The sequence below is a fragment of the Dryobates pubescens genome, chromosome 18 (genome assembly GCF_014839835.1).
Source record: "Dryobates pubescens isolate bDryPub1 chromosome 18, bDryPub1.pri, whole genome shotgun sequence".
Classification (NCBI taxonomy): domain Eukaryota; kingdom Metazoa; phylum Chordata; class Aves; order Piciformes; family Picidae; genus Dryobates; species Dryobates pubescens.
Window position 1 is genome coordinate 14,424,202 of NC_071629.1, and position 20,457 is coordinate 14,444,658.

At 45.5% G+C, this 20,457-nt stretch overlaps 1 protein-coding gene across 1 annotated transcript; it reads right to left on the reverse strand.

The window, feature by feature from the left end:
• Nucleotides 1-1,481: 1,481 nt before the first annotated feature.
• On the reverse strand, nt 1,482-17,811 carry UPRT (uracil phosphoribosyltransferase homolog). The gene is made up of 7 exons (XM_054169407.1): nt 17,451-17,811; nt 10,295-10,337; nt 7,907-7,976; nt 6,212-6,274; nt 5,322-5,483; nt 4,527-4,625; nt 1,482-3,709 (listed from the first exon to the last, which is right to left on the reverse strand). Exons 1-7 carry the CDS (start codon nt 17,741-17,743, stop codon nt 3,603-3,605), a joined length of 837 nt encoding a protein of 278 aa, XP_054025382.1. The 5' UTR covers nt 17,744-17,811; the 3' UTR covers nt 1,482-3,602.
• Nucleotides 17,812-20,457: the final 2,646 nt, after the last annotated feature.

Genomic DNA, 20,457 nt, shown 5'->3' on the forward strand with positions numbered 1-20,457 from the left:
GAAAATGACTTGGGTTTACTGGCGATTTTCTAACTCTGTCAGCTCCTGTTCTGTTACAGAACACTTGGAAATACAAACTCATTCTGAACCCCTCACTACAGCTACTCCATTGCAGAGGGGCTTGTTTCCTGAGGAGTGGTCTGTCCAACAGCCTGGCAGCAGTGCCAGGGGTGGCATCACCACCTACTCCTCCTGCTTAATGCTTCATGTCCTGTCCTGGCAGCTACCATTGATATCATACCCAGTCATACAGTTTTATTCTTGCCCTTTTCCTGTCCCCCTTTGAGAGTCTTCCCCCTTTCTCCTGAATATAGAGTGTAAATACCATCAGCTTCCAGCTGCTGTGCTGGCTTTGTGGATACTCTGAGGGTGAGTGGGTGTCATTTTAACCAGTTGTGCCACTCAATTATTTTAGTGTTTTGTCAGTTTGTAATTCTCAGCTTTCCACCTCACCTTGCTTTGCTCTGAGCAGTGGGCTCCAAAACTTCCTGCACTGCTTTTCTCTTCCCTAAAATCCTTGTTTCTTCCTTTTCTACCCCGAGCTGGGAATGTAAACTTTGTGAAATAAAACGTATGTTTACATTTCAGACATGAGCCTGGTTTATGCTGCTCAAAGCCTTTATTTTTTGTGTGAGGTTCTAAGATTTACAGCAGCATTTGTAGAACTCCAGCAGGTGACAGCCACTGCTATTAAAGAAAAGTAAAAGTTACGGTGAGGAGGAAACAAAAAACCCAACCAAAAATCCAACAGAAAGGACAAAGGGATCATCTTTGCTGCCATTCGAATTGTGCTCACAAAGAAATGCCTGTTTGTACCAAGGGCTGGTACCAGACAGCTCGTGTAATGTGAGTATTGTACCTGAAGGCATTCCTGCTCTTTCAGCACTTACTAGACTTGAACATTTCTCCAGCTAAACCTTGGACTAAATCCCACGGGAAGCCTGGAGACAAACAAAAAACCTGTCCTCTGAGGACAGGGTGTGCTGCACCTCCTCAGATCAGCACTGCCCTGAGTAACAGAAATGAAAATCCCATGGATTACTGACAGTGTTGGTGTATTTATTTTTTTTCCTGCCTTTTTCTGGAGGATCCAGGAGCCTCTAAGAAGTGTAGGAGAGAAACAGTTCCCCTCTCTGGTCTAATGATGCCATGAACCAGCTGGGCTGGTGTAGAGGTGACCTGCCTTAAGGAGGAAGAGGTATGGCTTTTATGACTAAGCTGCATGAGGAGGTAGGTGGAACCAGTTGTGCTGTATTACTTCCACATGTAGGCAATTCCTCTACTGCAGAATCACATGAAGGTGTAGATTCTGCTGTACTTCCTGGTGTTCCAGGCAGGACCTACTCCAGAGTAATTCCAGACTGCGGTGTTGGAGCAGGGAGTTTCTAACAGCTTCCCTTCTGCTAGTAACATATAAACCAGAAAAGGCTGGTTTATCTTACAGATTATTCTACCTGTCCAGCAGTTTTCCATGGGAATGTGACTCACATTTGTTGTGAGAATGGATCCCTCGGATAACACTTGATAAACTCTCAGGATCAGATAATGGCAGACTTATCTCTCTTAGAATACAGCACCAGGAGTTTTTGACTTTGCTTCCAAGTAAAGCATGTGGGTTCCACTCACTGGTGTTGTGACCAGGCAGAAGACCTGGATAGAGCAGGATACCAAATCAGGAGCCGTTTGGGATCCAACACACTACCTCCCCTCCACTGGCTGAGAGCTCTCTGCACTCCAACCCACCCTAGCACCTTGTCTTAGCAGGGAGGGCTCTGCCAGCAACTGCAAACCCCCTGGAAACAGTAACAGAAATCCCATTGTACTGAGCTGTCAGGACTCAGCTGCTTTACACATAACCAGGAGAGCTAACTGGTGTTTAGTTAGGTTCAGGAGTTTAATGCTGCTGCCAGCACTGAGACTTTTGATATCAAATGTGTTTTTAGCAAAGCTTTGGGTACTTGTTTCTACTGTCCCAGAAACAGAATATTCTGACTTTATTCTGAATGCTTTGTGTACTTTCAGTAGTGTTTCCAAGTGTTTGTATGGTTTCTACAGCTCAAAATCCTGTACCTTCTGCTTTGTCATTTTCTATTATGGTTTATACTGGAAGCCTGTGCTGCAGGCCAGGACTGTATTAAACCCATTTTTGGCTAATTGCTTCCACTTGTGAATGGTTATTTCTCTGCCTTGGCCTATGCTCAGGCTAAATGTTCCCCTTCTAGAAGAGGGAGAACACAACCTTAGTTGAAATTACTGTTTCAAGGTGGGAAGGTTCTTTCTGTGCCCAAACCAGAAGTCACTAACAGGATCACAGAATGATAGGGGTTGGAAGGAACCTTTGGAGATCCATCACGTTCAACACCCCTGTCAAGGTAGGTTCACCTAGAGGTCACACAGGACCATGTCCAGGCAGGATGTGAATGTCTCCAGAGATGGGACTCCACCACCATTCTGGGCAGCCTGTTCCAGTGCACTGTCACCCTTAAAGAAGTTCCCATTCATGTTTAGATGGAACTTCTTATGTTGAAGTTTGTGCTCCTTCCCTTCCAAGGTGCTGCTTGGGGCAGCCCACATCTCTGACTATGAAACACTTGACTTGTGATAACATTCTGTGATCCTGCACTCTTTGAGACTATGGATATATTCAAACAGTAATAATGGACACTTGTCTTTGCATGTACATTTCCCACAGTTCTAGCAAGTTCCAGTCCTAGCTGATGTGCGGAGTATGGTGTACTGGGTGCCAGGGGATGTAAAGCTGAAGGAAGCACCTGGCTGCAGAATGATAGCACTGAGGGTTCTGTGAGGTGCAAAGCCACAAGCCACCACATTTGGCTGTTGACTTTAAGCCCTGTTGCTCTTCAAACAGAGCTAGAAATGAAACTGAACTTTCTGCCACTACTCTCCCTTCTTGAACAAGGTGACAGCAAAGCCATCATGGAAGCTTTAAAAGGCAAAACTTCAGTGCTATTCATGCAGCATGTCCAGAGACAGCACTGCTCCCACCCTCAGTCCCCACCCAGTTTGCCAGGTACCACAGTCAGTCTTTGTTCCGTACCACTGAGCAAGACAGCTGTTGATGTTTCACTGTTTGAAACTCATATACCCAGAGCAAAATTCAGAGAGTTGTATCTTTAATTATTGGCCACCATCCAAAAACTGAAAATTTAGCCAAAAATTCAGTGTGGCTGCTGAGAATCTCATCAAGTCCAAAGTGCAGCACTAGGAGTGGCTGTAGAGCTGACCTAGAGTGACATAAATGTTACCCAAGAAATTAAGTACAAACCTCTGTGATTTAGCTGGTTTATTTTGCTCTTGCAAGCAGCCACAAGACAGGCTCTAGAAGAATAAATAAGTTAAAGCAGAGTGTAGCCATTTATACAACCCCAATGCTGAGATGCTCAACTTTGTACTGAGAGTGCATTGTCAGGGACCTGAGTCAGTGTTCAGGCAGAGACTGACCATGATGGACCAAAGTCAAGTATTTCCCCTTTGGCCAAAGAGCTTTTGAAACATGCCCTCAACCCACTCAACAATAAGAAAATGTAGGAAAAAAACCCTCTTGTAATAGGACAGAGTCACATCTGTTTGTGCTGAGTGTGTCAGTCTGTTCCAAAATACTTCTGTCCAAAGTGTGTTGGTGCAACAGGATGAACTTCTGTGGTTAAAATGGTGATATCTGGGAATTCCTGGATGATGGATTTGGCACCTTTTGAGAGAGGACAAAGGCAATGATCGCTACAGCAAAGTGGCTCTAGTTCAGCACCACGTTATATCATTGGCAGAGCTCTGTAGATAATGTCAGGCTCTGCTCTTCCATCTCCATGTTTCTGCCTCAGCTGTCTGTGAGGAGGAACTTCTGCATTTAAGGACTGATTTTGTAGGTTTTCTTATTTGGGGTTTTTCTTTCCTCTACCCTACATGTATACTCCTGGTCTAATCACCAGAGTGGTTACAGACTGCCAGGAATAACCCTGCAGCTCAGCTAACTTTTGATAGTGATGTCTGCTATGGCCAACTTCTAAAACAACACACGTGATCAATTTTCCTACCTCACAGGAAGAGATGTTCCATTTTCAGATCCCTTTTACCATGTTAAGATCTTTAGTGTGCAGCGAGGACAGTTCTGTAGCCTTGTTTCCCACACACTCCTTACAGAACTGGTCTTCCTTTGGTGGTGGTCAAACCAACACCTTGGCTGTGCTTCCACAGTCCAGAGCAACAAGACTGGCTTTGCTATGTGAGCCACAGGAGCAATCTGTGTACCTGGCAGCACTGCAAATTCCTGCTTTTAGGAATTCTTTACCACATGCAGTTCTGTGATTAGGTGTAACAGGCTTTCTCTCTGCTCCCACTCCATTGCCCACAGCAAATGTGTGCTATTTGCTCTTCTACAATTTGGCCAAAAAACAAGAGGTCCCTCTCCTCCAGCTGTGTTTTTTTGCAGAGGAACAGGCCCCTCGCTGCTCTCTGAGGCATGTGACCACCAAACCACCTGTGCCCAGTCCCTCTCCCCCACAACTCACCATGAGGTGTGGAGAACAGGCTTAGCAGGATGATGACACTGGGTTGCACACCATGTTCCACAAGCACTTTGACAGCCTCAATGACAGTGTTGCCAGTGCCTGGAAGGGGAAAAGGGGAATTGTATTTCTTTTCCACAAGTTGAAGAACTTGTCCTAGGCCATCCCAAAATATCCATGTTAACACTGGTGTGTGACTGAGTGATGACACTGTCCCACTGGGAAACATCACCTCTGCCTGCATTAACTGGAGAAAACTCTGGTCCCCTGATGAGAGAACTTCATCTCTGATCTGAAACAGCCAAACTGCCAGGTCTGAGAACTGAAGCTGGGGGATTTTATGAAAGCCTGAGGCAAGGAAGCTCATCTGAAATAGTAAAATGGCAACAAAGAGCTCCATGTGCAGAACCAGAATTGAATCTCAGACTGGAAAAGCTTCTTCATCCTGACAAACCCCTCACCACACTTAGCAGATGGTACCTTTGGTGCTATTAACTGTATGTAAATTAATTTACTCCTAGGATTATACACTCAATCTAAAAATGTCTTTTAATAGCATGAGGAAAACACTGTCAGGTCTTAGTTCTTGAACTTTTCTCACAGAGACAGCCCAGTGATTTGCCCTGCACTCCTGCTGGTGCAGGCCGTGTTCTGGCACACCCTGACAAATGCCCTCCTGTGCCACCTGAACCAAGCCAAAAAGCTAATTAAAAGCCCCTGAAATCTGGGGATTTGCCTTTACATTCAGCACACTCACTGCTCAGATGAGCCTCACTATACATAATGAAAGATACTTACTTAGTATTGGGTACATGAGGAGAACTTTCCTCCTGTAAATATCTGGTGGGAACTTGGCATAGTAGACCTTCGCTCTCTGCGTCTCCTCGTCACTCTGTATCAGGATCTTTCCTATGCGGATCGATCTGCAGCAGTCCCGTAACCCCTGCTCCATTGCCTCCCCTCAAGTGAGCAGCAAAAACCCAACAAGAGATGGTTACATCCTCAGGAATGGCACAGCTGCAAGATGCTACAATTAGACAGTCCTCTCAATGTACTGGTGAGGAGTTGTAAAATGGAGATTATTTTTCCTCTAGCTGTTACAATCAGTTGAAACTTGTCAGTTTTTCTCTATTCAGACAGCAAAGGTGTTACTTACGTCCTGGGCATTAATGTTACCACACACCAGTGCCCAGCTCGCAAAGGTGAGAGCTGGAAACATGATCATAACAAACGTGTGGGGTGTGGAGACCATCTGAGCTCTGTCTAGAGCCACCACAGTGCACAGCCTGGTGCAGGAAGCTGCAGAGCTGCTGATTTTCCATCCCAAGTACAAAGGTTTCCACAGCTTTGGGCAAAGTAACCGTGACTGCCGCCACTGATCATGGTTTATTGGGAGACCTGTCTCTGAGCAGAAACAGCTGGCAGCAAACAAGGACAGGGCAATTGGCATTGGCCTCTCCCGGTGATGAGCTGCTTGAGAAGAGACCAGGTGAAAGCTGGGGCAGCTATCAGTCTCCTAAAAAGTTAATGAAATGCATTACTTGGCATTCTGTGGCCAAGGAGACCTAAGGCAGGTTTGGGTAACATTTGGCTGTGCAGAACCACTGTTGCACACTTTTGAGGGGACTTTTCTTACTATTTTCCAAGGTGTTTAATTTGTGCTCACTCAACAAGCAGAAGCTGCCTACCACTTCTCATTATGCTGACTCCGCAGTTCCCCTTCTCAAATCTGACACCTTCGTATTTGTGTCCTGTGAGAGGAAAGAAACCAGATGTCAGTGGCAATTGCTCCCTTCTGCATCATCTTAATGCCCCTTAGGAGATGCTATTTTAGGAGACCTTGCTGTGAATGGAGCTGAGACTCCCCTCCATATAGGCAGGGGACAACAGGGAGCTCTACATCTCTCAACAGGCATCATGAACTGATCTCACACTGTCTCAGGAGACCAAAGACTTCCTTAGAAATTATAGGGTGTTTCCCTGAGGTCTTTTAGGGGTGTTCTGTTTCTGAGCCCTGAAGAGCAGAAATCACTGTGCTTATGGCACCTCAGAACTGCTTGGAAGGAAAGAGCTCGGTACAGGTAAGCAGGAATTCAAGCAGAAGCACCTGAGTTCTCAAGGGACACTTTCTGCTGGAGGTGCTCAGCTGAGGCCATTTAACTCCCTCACCGAGTACAGGTGTTGAAAGGCAAACATTGAGTACAGAGCTTAGGCAGTTTCAGTGAGACCTTAAAGTGGCCAGGAGGAAGGGTGGGATTTCACCAAGGTGATGTGCTCAGAGTGCAAGGTCTGAGACTCTGCCCACAGCCAGGGCAGTGGCCCAGTGCAAATTGTTTTCCAAAGAGTTAAGATGGTCATCAACCTATCTGTCACCAACTGACCTAGAACAGATGCGACACCAATGCTCAAGAAGTAAAGGAGCTGCTGTTCTACTTCAATGGGAGCAAAGGTAAGTGCCTGTGCCTCCTGAGTGCCTTCCCAAACTCAGTCCTGTTTCAGAATTGAGTGTTTTCCATCCAGCTTTTCTCTAACTAAAAGTAAAGACATACAAATGATTTACTGTGAAGGGCAGAGGGTATGAATGTACAGGAGGTACAGCAAAGGAAATTAAGCTCTCAGGGTGAGGAGAACTCAACTGGTGCATGTCTTACAGCTGAGCTGTGGGCTCACTGTGAGTACCTGAGTGGATCCCAAGAGGCTGATGATGCATTGAGCAACTCTGAGTAATGTGTTCAACCTCACGCATCTTTATAGTTAACAGGAGCAAGCTTGAAATGACTGCAGTGGGTTTCACCACAGCTACTTTTTATTTCCTGCTTATCACCACTTGCATCTGGCCCCCAGTTGGAAAAAGAGATGGATTTAGGCTGGATGACAAAACTGCTTGTCCCAAGTGCTTCTTTATTAAGCACATGAAGCGTCACCAGTTTTAACTCCAGGCTGCAGTATGTGCAAATGGATCTTGCACAACCACTGGTACAATTCTCACCATGGTTTTGCAGGACCCATTTAAAACCTTAGCATAACAACCACTATATGAGTGTGTTTTGCTCAATGGCGTTGTTGTCCACCTTCTAGCTTTTCAAATACAGGAAGGGACTTTAACTCTGTGCTCCACCCTGAACATTGAACTGTTCAGGCTCAGGCACCCCAGGGAAGCAGTCACTGCACTGAGCCTGTCAGAGTCGAAGGAGCATCTGGATGACACTCCTAGTCACAGGACTCAGCTTTAGGTAGTCCTGAAAGGAGTTGGACTTGATCCTTACAGGTCCCTTCCACCTCAGGATATTCTCTGATTATTGTAGCTGTTCTATATTTTTCAGTATTAGTTGTTAAGCTTCCACTTCCAGTCCTGCCTCAGGGAGAAGCAATTGCTCACGTACCTGTTGGAGTGGTCACAGTACATTCTGTGTATGGCAGTTGATTCAGTCCCTCTTCAACCACCAGTCTGATCTGTGAACCAAAGAGACCAGTCAGCCTAAAGGCATTTGTTACCTACAGAGATAAGACTGTTAAGGTCACGGTTTTCACAAGTAGCAGGTGAACACCTAAAAACCTCAAGGATCTAAAGAGTCTTTTTAATATAGTTAGGGACTAAATTAGAGACCTTTTGGGGGTGATGCCCATGTTTCATTTATAGATCAAATGAAGGCATTGCAAAACAAAATTAGGGGAAGGCTGGGGTTCATTGGCAATCACAAAAACTGCCTATAGGAAGTGGGTCCTTCTGAATGTCAGTCCCTCTTGAGCTTGACTGATGGCTTGAGCATGTCTGATGGCTCTAGGAAACCTACATAGAGAAGCCAGCTCTGTGACTTCGTCCTCTTCTTCCTCCTGCCGCTCTGCTAGTAGGATTCTGACTCAAGTCACTTTAATCCCAAGAAATCCTTGATTTAATTTTAGGCTTCTGGGATGTTTGGGGCTGTTTTAAGTTACTTCACCAAAAAAAGCCAATCTATAAACCAGATTTGGATGAAACACTTTTTTTCATACTGCTGCCATGTCAAGAGGGTTAGCACTACCACATGTTATCTAGCAAAAGTGTAGAGTAATCCAGTGAAGGTCTAGAGTCAAATAATCTCCCTGTTTTACTACACTTATCAATGTTTTCTACAGAGGCTGGGAAGGATTCTTCTGAAAACTTATCAGTGTTGATAAAACATTTACTTTTGCACTCTGCTTTCTGCCACCCCCATGTTCAGGGATTATAAATCCCACCTCCTTTCTCCCTACCCCTGAGAACCAGCAGACCTGACCCTCTCAGAGGCAGGTGTCATTGCTTGGAAGCTAAACTAGGTATTATGGCCCCACAGGAAGCAAGGAAGCTTTGTTCCCAAGGCAAAAGACCAAAAATTGAAACCATGAATTGAAGTTGTCAATAGCAAAAAATACATCTATTTTGAACTGGGGGGGTGGGGGGAAGCTAAAAGGGATGCCAAATCCTAGCAGGCCTGGTTAAACTGTCAAGGCTTACAGAGTTAAGATGAAGTTTCAGACTAAGCATTTATGTTCAGTGTGCTCATTTAGTACAGTTCTGTGCCAAAGATTTACTCCAGGGCCTTTGCAGTAAGCAAAGGGAACTCCTGTTTGCTTCAAACCTTTATTAGTACAACATCTGTTAGAACTGTTAGAAAACCCAACAGTTAATAGCGGTCCAAGGAGTTCCAGCTAATCACCACATAAAACATTTCAAGGGTATGAAAATGTTAGTGAAATCTGCCTTTTCTCAGCCAATTAAGCACACAAATGAAGTCTCTTTGCTACACTCAAATACTGCTGAAGAAATCAGGTTTGACCAGTTCCTCAGAGGGCATGAACAGGGAAATTTGGATAAAAAGACAGTACTCTAATATAAAAGAGATGTAATCACTAAATAGGCATTTGTTGGGTTGGGTCTTTAGTTCTTGGCAAATGAGAGTGCAAGAAACACCCTAAGTAAGGGAAAAGCAGAGGGGAAAGTGAAAAGGTAAAAACCACCACAGTCACAATCCTAGGTTGTGGTTCTATCTAAACCCTGAGCAAGCCTGGATCAGGCATGGATTAAGATTGGGCTCATCACAGGAAACCTGACAGCTATAACAGAATGGTCTCTGGACTCATCTTTGCTATAGAGGGAAAGACAGACTTTCCTTTCCTTGTTAATGGGTTGGCAAACAGCAAATCCCCTCATGAACACAAGGCAGTACACATGCAAGGGTGAGGGTTATGGCTTCCTTTAAACATCTCATTTAAATGAGATATATGTTGCATTCCCAATAGGCTTTATTCTGACTTACTAAACAGTGTGAAACTTCAAATTGCTTTGTCCCTGCTACTAACTGCCATATGGCTACAACCAAATTCCCAGTGTGAATGCACCCAGAGCTACTAATCTAATACACCACAAGTGCCAGGAGGCACTTCTGCATGCAAGCAATTGTTAACATCTAGGCTGTAAGAAATTGAACAGCTCTGCTCACAGATCAAAAGTAGTGTTTCAAAGTGAAACTGCATTATCTCTAGCCTCTGTGCATCTGTTCTGAAACAGCATTCTCTTATTACTACTGCTCTCTGTCCTGAAGTAGTTGTGTTTGATAATAACATGGTTTCTGGAACCCTTTGAGATGAAAGCAGTCCACAACAGAGAACAAAAGTCTATATAGAAAGCTGCTGTCAAACAGCAATTTCCATTGTGTAAGAAATTGCTCTCACCCCATCATTGTTCTACCCTGAAAAAAACCCTTTTATGGAGGAGCTACAAGTACGACACCAAGAAGAAACTCTTCACCTACCAGACGATCAGCAGAAAATACGAAGTCTCCTCTACTGGATTTCCTGAAAAAGGTAATAATTTGTATTTTATACTGGGCAATAATTTGAAGAATATTCCTTAAATATAGTATTAATTCAAGGACAATATATTCTACAGGCAGTTCAGAGAAAAGTCTGATGTTTATAGACAAAGTGTGTCCCACAGGGATTCTGCTTTGTGGGTTCCCTGCTTGGTGGTGAAGACTGACTGAGATGCAGTGAGCCAAAGCAGGGCTTTGCTCTTTCTCCTGTATCATCAGCAATTAAACCACAAAAGCACCAGGATGATATTCTGTAGGTTCTCCCTTGTGCTGCCCTTCCTGCTCAGTTCCAAACACCTCCCAAGCTCAGATGTGCACGTGCTACAGCTCTAAGCTGGAGAGCTTTGCTCCACCTGCTCTGAAGTCAATCAGAAACCACGGAGGGATGATAATGCAGATCTCTCCCCCTGAAACTGGGTTAACAGACCTGATAAGCAAGAGAGACATTGTATCTTATCAGGAATTCATTTATCCTGTGACTAGATTACTGAACTTGCATTTAATCAGCAAGATTCTGCAACACCTTGTTTACAAGAGTGAAAGTCAAGAGGTTTGCCTGATTATTTCCTGGGCAACTGGTAACTTAGCCACAATAAAAAAGGTGGTTGTAAAAAAAAAAAGCATCACCCTAATTGAATTTCTTTCCTCATGCTAACAACACACTGTTAAAAATACTAGGTTTATTTTAACTTCTTTCTGGTAATGACAGAATAGTCCTAACTTCCTGCTATTTTGATGTTAACCAGAAAGGCAATGCTCTATCTCTCAATCCCCAAACCCAACCCTAAACCTCCTACAAGTACACAAACTGATTTTATTAAGATTTTTGAAGGGACTCACAGCTCCACCTGTGATGTACATAAATGTTTCTTTAAAGGGAAGTAACTAAGTGTGTAGGTGGTGGATCTGGGCTCTCCCAGACAATGGCATTTCAGAAAATTGGGGTGACAAGACAAACCAAACAGTGTCAAGACTGTGATATGTGTTTAGCGTGAATATTTGAGCTATTAATACACATTACTTGGTGTTAAATTAACTGCTCTGTCTTTGCAGACAGAGATGTTTCAATGCACAGTTCACTGAACACCCTTAGTTATGGCTGGTTTTTGAGGGGAGGAGGACAACAGAGAACAATGGTGCATAAAAACGAGAGACAAATCATAGTAATACTGAAAAGGACAGACCTCTTGTACACCGGTAGCTGGAAAGCTGTGACCACATTTCAAGCCCCACATCATATGAGAATTGCTGGGGGCCAGAAAAAAAGGCTTAAGTGAAAACACTGTAACCTTAAATAACAGACTAGAAACTTTTTCAACTTCTTAATCAAGTAACAAGACAACATCTAAGTAAACGAGGCATTAAAACCTGACTTGTAGCACATCTGACAAGGTGAGTTGTGTTAAACACTATAAATTGTTTTCATTTTGTTTCTGAAGGTATGGGAGCACGGCCGATGTACAATCCAAGTCATGTGCATGTCTTAAAAGGTGAGAGGGAGAGTTTTATGGGAATGTCCCTGCTAACTGCAGGGCTTCTTCCTGCTTTAGCACTCAGCACCAGTCACAATCACTGACACAGGTTGTGACCACAGGCTCTATGGGTCGTGGTCTGACACGCTTCAGTAATTCCTTTTTCACTAGTTCTCTCACAGAAGAACCTCTTCAGAGTCCCCCCAGGGTACTGTGGAGGCAAGATAGAAAAATGCTGCTTCCCCAGACAGAATCATAGAATGTCAGGTGTTGCAAAGGACCTCTAGAGACAACCTAGTCCAACCCCCCTGCAAAAGCAGGATCACCTAGAGCAGGTAACACAGGAACACATCTAGGTGGGTCTTGAAAGTCTCCACAGAAGGAGACTGTGGTGGTTTGAAATTTCCCCCCAGCATTAACCACAGAGACTCTACAACCTCTCTGAGTAGCCTGTTTCAGTGCTCCAGCACCCTCACAACAAGGATGTTTCACCTCATGGTGAGGTGGAACTTCCTGTTTTCCAGCTTATACCTGCTTGCTGAATTGTTGGGGGTTTTTACTGCTGAATTGGTAAAAAGAAAACTTGAGGCACTGGATGAACTGCTGCCAGTCACAGAGATGATGTAGCTTGGAAAATACCTGTTCAGTATGTAAGGTACTTCAATATTTTTCAGCACTTAGGCTTGGGGGGGGGGGGGGGGTGTAGAAAGGGGTGTGGTATGTGAAAGGGATCCCTCCATTCCTGCCTGCATAAGTCATGTTTATTCATCTTTACTCGGCACAAGGCAAGTTACACATTCCTGAATCATCCTGCAGCCAGGTCTGCATGTCCTACCACTTCACTGTCTGCATTTGTGTTGCTCACCCAGTTCCTGAGGGAACAAGAAGCCTCAGCAGAACATGATCTCACTTAACAGACACAATAGCCTTTAAACACCTGCATTTAAATCCTGTCTACTGCTAAGCAAGGAGTTAAAATGACACAACCAACCTGAGCTAATGAATTTTCTTCTGCAGAAACCAGAGCTCTGCATTATGAATTGCTGCACTGCTCATTTCAGCTTCCAGATCCCTGGTTCTGATCTCTGCAGGCCAGAAATGACTTGGAGATCACAACCCCCTTAGAAAGAGGTTGTAAATGTTTGTTCCCAGACGTTCAATACTTAAACGCATCAGTTCACATCCCATTAGAGGACTCAAACTTCATATCCAGCACACACTGCAAAAGGCATCTGCCCAACCATTAAGCATTCACTAAATGGAAAAGTGAACAAGCCTGAGGGAAAACAAGCTAACCCAGGCACTCTCCAGTTGGTCTATCCAGACCCCTGATTCCAGCACACAGACCTAGCTCTCATTCACTTCAGTGAAGCAAAAGGAAAACATGGTCATTTTGCCTATCAGATGGTCATCACTGCAGTATTCATCTGTCTCTGAGCCCACTGCAGGACATGGCGACCAGCCACATGAAGGTGAGTTTTTACTTTTCTAAACTGGACACTTATTCCAATGAAAAGGCTGTGATTTCTTCCTCTGAATGCTCTCAGGAACCAGGGAAGAGTTTTCCACTTCTCTGAGTAGCTCACTCTATGGACAAAATAGTCCCCGAGGTCCTCTGCATCTGGCCTGACCATCCTTAGCTCCACGTAAGGATGCCTGACTCTAACTTGCATTGCACTGGAAGTATCTATCCCTTCCTTCACAGTCATAGTCCTGAACTGACTAGGTTTCCCCTAGAGAAGTAGAGAAAAGAAGTTGCGCTCCCCTCAGCAGTTTGCCTTTCGATTTCTGCCCTTCTCAGATGACTGCTGAACCTGAATATCCATATTCTGCAGCAGTAAAGCAATCCAAACATCCTCCTTTCAGTTATGGCAGCTCTGCTGTTACCTGTTCTTTTTTAATCCCCAAAGAGAGATTCAGTGCTAGGCATCTAACTACCCTGTGCATGACACAGCTTCTTCCTCTTCCCAAACTGCTGCATGTGAGCACACCCCTATGTCTCTTCAAGTTGGTTTCTTTGCCCAGTAGCTCATCTTAGCTGTAGAGCTGCTTATTCACAAATACACTCATTCTTCAGAGGCATTTCCTTCAGCACTTAGTTTGAATGCTAGTGACCACAGAGTTATCCTAAGGCAGATTACACCTGCCCAGGGAAAGGTTACTGTGAGTTTCTAACCAGTGCTTAAGAAATCCTCTCAGCCTTGCAGCTGAGCACATTTGTGCATCTTTCTGACTGACAGGCATAAAAATTGGCCATCTGAGGTCTCTTAGTTACTGAGACATCTCTTATTTACTGAGACACAGCTGACTTTCTGGGACAGAACACAAAAATAATGCTTCCCTACTGTCCTTACACACAAAGAGCCTACACTTACTTTTCTGAGCTGCCCAGTTTTCCTCACTGGCTGGGAAGGGAGCTTAGAAGCAAGAGTTACATCTCCACTGCCAGGGCAGCATCACACTTGGAATACAGCACAGTTTGCCATCACTGCAGCTGTTATGAGCAATTCCTTATTTACAAGTCTTGTTCTGTACTTCCCCTTACCCAAGTCTTGTGCAATGAAGCTGATGTAATGCTTCAAAAAAAAAAAAACAGTGAAGGAATTATCATCTGCTGGTTTCTGGATAAGCTCATTACAACCAGAAACTTACTAAATGTATTTGCAGGAGTTCAAAACCTACTTAGAACTTAGCTGGGTACAGTAGCCACTCTGCTAGTATTCACCTAGATATCTAAACTACAAGTTATTTTCTTTCCAGAACATCAAAATCATCATCAAGCCTAGTCTGAATTTCTTCACTCTCTCTCCTGAGCACACTCACAACTTCCCCTCCAGCTCTGCAACGAAGATCCTGGTCAGAGTTTCACTTGCAAAGATACTCTGTGTGGTCTTGCCACAGCTGCCCTCCTTACATGAAGGTTGCACTACCTCTGTGTATTCCTGCCTGTAGTGAGATTGTTTTTCCACAGTGCTTTGAAAATTAAAAAGAGAAACCCTAGTTTAAGGTAACAAGGCTCATGTAAGCTAACAAAATTAATGTAAGTATTGGGAAGTGACAATTAATTTAGCATAAAAATGTATTAGTGTTATTAGCTGCAAAGCTAAGCACTGAAGAACCAGGAAATACCAGAATGTAGAGTACACAGATGGAAAAATATGAAACAAAGGGAAGAACCTTATCTGTGCTGTGTTAGTTACTGCAGGTGATAGAAAAGGAAGAGGAAGAGGTTTTATTCAGCACCTGATCTGTCTACTGATAAACTTGATTTCACACTGCTGTGTCTGCTGGTGATTCTTGCATTGCGGAAGGGAAATTTTGCTTCAAATAAATGGCTATTATTTAAGTTTGTCACATGTTGCGCACTAAATTCAATACCTTATGACGTCACCTTCCAAGTGCTGAACAATCAAAGCTACAAATGTGATCAGTGGGAAGTGTGCTTTCAACATCTGAGATATTGCATAAGGCACAATAAACACTGGATCTTAAGTATCTCATGATGGATGTTCAGTAGTGGGCAAAAATTTGCACAGATTTTTGCACTCCAGCTTAGGACTTCTCAAACTGGAATAAGACCTTCATGTCTCGCAAGGCATGATGACAGCAAGGACTCCTGGTGACACAAAGTGACAAAAATGGAAAACAATGCTTTCACAAACGGCCATTTTCTTTGCAGGTAAGGTGCCCTAAGAAAGCAAACAGCACTCTTCACGTTTGCCCCCCTTCTTCATACTGTCTCTCTCCCATCCTCCCAGCCCACCACGGTCTAGTCTCTACACTGTTTCAAACTTACTGTTCCTATACTATCTATTTTGTTCCAGTCCCTGCCCCTCAAGCATCTGATTCCAGTTCACTTTAATTTCAGCTAGTACCACATTTCTCCCATCTTTTTCTAATCTCTAGATCTCTCAGGCTACCCTTGTGATCTGTTTTATTCCAGCCATCTCTGTATCAAAATCCTTAACACATGCCCCAACCGATACAAACTGCAAAGACTTGGCCCTTACATGTTCCTCAACATGAGAGACAAATGTTCAGCAAACTCCAGTGATTTCCCTGCCATTTATTCCCAAACCTAGCACCTGTCCTTTGCCAAATTTTAAATCCAGTCTGTGAGTTGTTTTAATCCACTTCCACAAGAACACTACAGATTGGGTTGCTCTTCCTTCAGCAGCCCATTGAAGATGTGTGAGGAGAGAGGGGGCACTGGCTAACAAACATACTCGTAAGACTCATAATGCAGCACACCCATAATTCAGTCATCGCTAAATATCATGAGAAGCTTGCCCATGCTTATTTGATGTAAGGTTGCAGAATGTTTTGGGTTGGAAAGGCCTTTTAAATGTCATCTAGTCCAGACACTGGTATAGGCCAGCCTGCCATGCAACCAGGCATTGCTGGTGTAATCCACGGTGAACATGCTCACCATCACCTACAGCCAGAGAGACTGGGGAAGGTCCCCACCCCATTCTGCATATGGCCTACGATGTGCAGACAGTGACAATGACACCCAGCTCCTTCCAGAACACGGTGTGACAACCTACAGCCATTCTCAAAGGCTTTACACCCTTTTGTATGGTGGTGATGATTCTTGACTCGTTTTAGCTAGAAGAGCCCTTCAAGATCATTGAGACCAAGTACTAACACAGCAATGCCAAAGCCACCACTACACCACATCCCTCAGCAATACATCTGCCTTTCTTTTAAATCCCTCCAGAGATGGAGACTCCAACGCTGCCCTGGATAACCTGGTCCAGGCCCTGACAACCCTTTTGGGGCAGGCATTTTTCCTAATATCCAACCTAAACCTCCCCAGCACAACTTGAGGCTGTTTCCTGTCATTTGTTCCCTGGGAGAAGAGACCAACCCCCACCTGGCTCCAACCTCTGTTCAGGGAGTGGTAGAGAGCCAGAAGGTCTTCCCTCAGCCTCCTTTACTCCAGGCTGAACAATCCCAGTTCCCTCAGCTGCTCATCACAAGACCAGCTCTCTAGACGCCTCCTGATGTGCCAAGTATGCTCTGGCCCATCCACGGCGTGGAGGTACTGAAAAACCTCAAACCAAGGAGCGCAAAAAACTGCAAGGGGTTTTTGAGGCCACCGAATTAATAATGTCTTTGTCACTGACAGCCCGGGGCGGAGGTGGCTGTGGCAGCCCCCGGGTGCGCTGCCTGCCGCTGAGACGAGGCGAGACGAGGAGGCGGTGAGGGGCAGGCGGACCGGGCGCGACGGCGGCGCGCACCTTCCCCTCGCCTCGCCTCCAGCCCCACGTCACCAGCAATGGCTGCACCGGCGCGGAGGCGCTGGCCTTAAGCCGGGCACGGGAGCGCGCCCCGCCCGCCGCCCCCAGGCTCGGCCACCGGCCTTGGCAAAGGGTCACTCGGCTGACGAGCTGCCGCGCCCGGAGCCCACTGGCAGTGTCATGAGGCTGCACCATGCACAGGAGGCCGATCGAGAGCAGGGTGGGTGGGCCGGCGGTTCCCTGAGGGAAAGGTGGGCCGGCGGGCGGCGATCCCCCCCTTAAACCACCACCCCGCTCCGCCTATGCTCCTCTTCAAGCCACGCTGCCCTGCGCGGCCTCCCCGTCCGCTGCCCGCCCTGATGCCGCCCTGATGCCGCTCACTTGTCCCTGATGATCGTCTGGAGCTCCCGGAGCTGATCGTTCATGGGCAGCAGCTTCAGCTGCGGCCCGATCGCCAGTGCGCTGTCCTCCCCGGCGGGGATCGGCGGGGCCACCGCCTCCGCCACGACCCCGTTGTTGCTGCTGCTGCTGCTATCCGGGCTGGGGCAGCCACTGTCCTCACCGGGCTCCGCGAAACGGATCTGCCGGGCGCCGCCGCCCGCTGTGGCTGTGGGCGGCTGCTCGTCCTGAGGCCGCGGGCCGAGCCGCTGGTTCTGGCAGGGCATCGCCTCCATGCGCCGGGGCGCACCCCCGCGCGCCCACCGCTGCCGCCACGCGCCACGCCGCCCCACTTGCGCCGCCTCGAGGGAGAGGGCGGGGAAGCGCACCGGCCTGCCTTCGCTCTATTGGCTACCGGAGCTGTCACTCAAAGCGCGGCGGGAGCGCAGGCACGGGGGCGGGGCGAGGCGGGGCATTGTTGAGGGCACCTCGCGACGTGGTGACGTCTCTGCCCCGGCGTTGTCTCGCGCTTCGCGCCTCTGGGGCGCTCGCTCGCGCCTTCGCTGCGTGTGGGGGCAGGAAGCTGAGAAAGCCGAGACCGCGCTGCAAGAGCGCTCAGGAGCAGGACAACATCTCTTACAGTGACCGACCCGCGAGAACTAATCAGCTATAGGCACAGATAGCTAACAGACAAATTTCATTAACTCACACCGTTTAAAGACATTTGTCACACAAGAAAACATGCCCATGACCCTGCACATTTAGGGTAGAAGTAGGTGCACAGTGTAGAAAGATGCATAGAGGTGGTGCTGAGGGACATGGTCTAGCACTGCACTCGATAAAGTTAGATATTGGGCTCAGTGATCTTAAAGAACTATTCCAAATCAAAACAATTCTATGATTCTGTTCCAAGGGGAGGATCTCCTTGGAGACACAGAGAAATCACTGGATGCAACAGAAGGAAGAGAAGTTTTGGGAATAGAAATAGAATCACAGAATTGTGGTTGGAAAAGACCTTTAAGGTCATTGACTCCAACCCTCAGCCTAACACCACCATGGCAGTTAAGGCATGTGCCAAAGTGCCATGTTTATCTCACCAGAGGTATATTTTGAATAGAAGCCTAAATGGTATGTAACCTGAACTTTTTGCATACCACCTCCCAAGCACCATAAAATACTCTGCTTTGGTACTTTCAGACATGGTGATCTCAGGTTGATATTTGGACTGGATGATCTTAGAGGTCTTTTTGAACTGGAAAAATTCTATGATACTTAAATAATGAAATACCGTGGCAAACAAATATTGCATGAATCAGAGGTGTGCTCTTGAGTAACTGGAGTATGGATGCCAAGAGCTGTGCAGGCAGGAAAACAGGACTGGAGAGTAAGGCCAGTGTACTGAACAATAGAAGAATGTATCCTAATATGGGGGCCTGAAATTGTGCCAGTGGAGGTTTAGCATGGATATTAGGAACAATTTAGTTACTGAAAAGGTGTTCAGGCATTGGAACAGGCTGCCCAGGGAGGTGGTGGAGTCACCATCTCTGGAGGTGTTAAAAAACCGTGTAGGCATGGCACTATAGGACACAGTTTAATGGCCATGGTGGCATCTGGTCAGTGGTTGAACTTGATGATCTTGAAGGTGTTTTCCAACTGAAACAATTCCATGATTCTGTGTTGTTCAGCTATGTCAGGGATGTCTCAGTATCCCCAACAGCAAAATGAAGTTACAAAATCAAGACTTGCCTGACATAAGGAATGTTGACATCAAGACTAATTTGCTCATGTTCTCTCAACATTTTGAAAGCATTGTCTGGCTAATAAAAGCTATTGGAAGTGGGCAGATATATTTTTTTTTTCCCTTTAAGAACCACACATCAGGGTGTAGTGCAAAAGCCCAGAAATTTTCAGTGTGGAGGTATTAAACACCTCATAAAATCAAGGTATTTCAGAGGCAATAAACTGGAATTAATTTATTCTATTGGTTTCAAATAGATGAATGGAAGGAAAATACAGTCAAAATGGAGAGGAACAATGACATTTGCAACTGGATGTGAACTGTGAAATATAGGGCAGAACAAAAGAATGAGCTGCAATAAAACAAGAGGGTTTATAAAAAGCTGTAAAAATTGGTTCAGATTGTTCCCTTCAGTATATTAATTCGGTATTAGTTTTATCACAGAATCCTCAAACCAAGTGTTCTGGTTTGTATGGGATGGAAGCCTGGGCCAGCCATGGTCTGCAGGCCATCAGCACTTTTCAGTCATCCAGGAGAGTAAACTGGGAGGGGCAGAAGACAGGACAGCTGCCTCAGATTGGCTCTAATTGTATCCCAGACCATAAATGTCATGCTCACTCTAAAGCTAGAAATTTACTGAAGATGGGAGCTTCACTTGTTCTGTTCTTCCCTTTTTTTTCTGTTTCTTCCCATTCCTGGATGGTTTCACTCATCATCATGCTCCTGAGGACTGCTTTCCTCTTTCTTACGACCACCGTACAGACCCTGGGATGAGTATAACTTTGTACACTTTATCCTGGCATTAGTATTAACATTAGCTTTGCTGTTTCATTTAATCTGTTCTCATTTCAACGCATGGGTCTCTTCCCCTTTTACCAATCCCTCTTCTCAGCTGGTGAGAAGTAATCAGGTGATAGAGCAGCTGCTATAGTTTATCCCTGGATATGAGCTGAATGGAGTCACCAAGGCTGCTATTGTTCCTTATAAGCCCTTTTTATCCTGAATGTGTTTGATTGTGACTGTGTTTAATCCTGATCAAGAACTAGCAGTAACCTGCCTGCTTATTTAGGTGTTGGTAAGAAGCAGAGCTGGCATATATGAAATTAGCTTCATTGTGTGGAGTATGTATCTAAGGGGATGGGGTATTGCTAATTAGAATATTGCTTATTAGAATATTGCTAAGAGATTTGTCAATGCTTTCTGTTGAACTACCAGAAGATCTAGTAAGAAATCCCATTTATTGTGTAGATAGGAGATGGTTCCAACTCACTC

Bases quoted from the DNA above. Each gene is read 5' to 3' on its own strand.
- UPRT (XM_054169407.1), bottom strand. From the start codon at position 17,743: ATGGAGGCGATGCCCTGCCAGAACCAGCGGCTCGGCCCGCGGCCTCAG. The intron at 7,977-10,294 runs GTAGGTGAAGAG...TTTGGTTCACAG, and splicing joins TATTTTCTGCTGATCGTCTG to ATCAGACTGGTGGTTGAAGA. The intron at 6,275-7,906 runs GTACGTGAGCAA...TTCCTCTCACAG, and splicing joins TACTGTGACCACTCCAACAG to GACACAAATACGAAGGTGTC.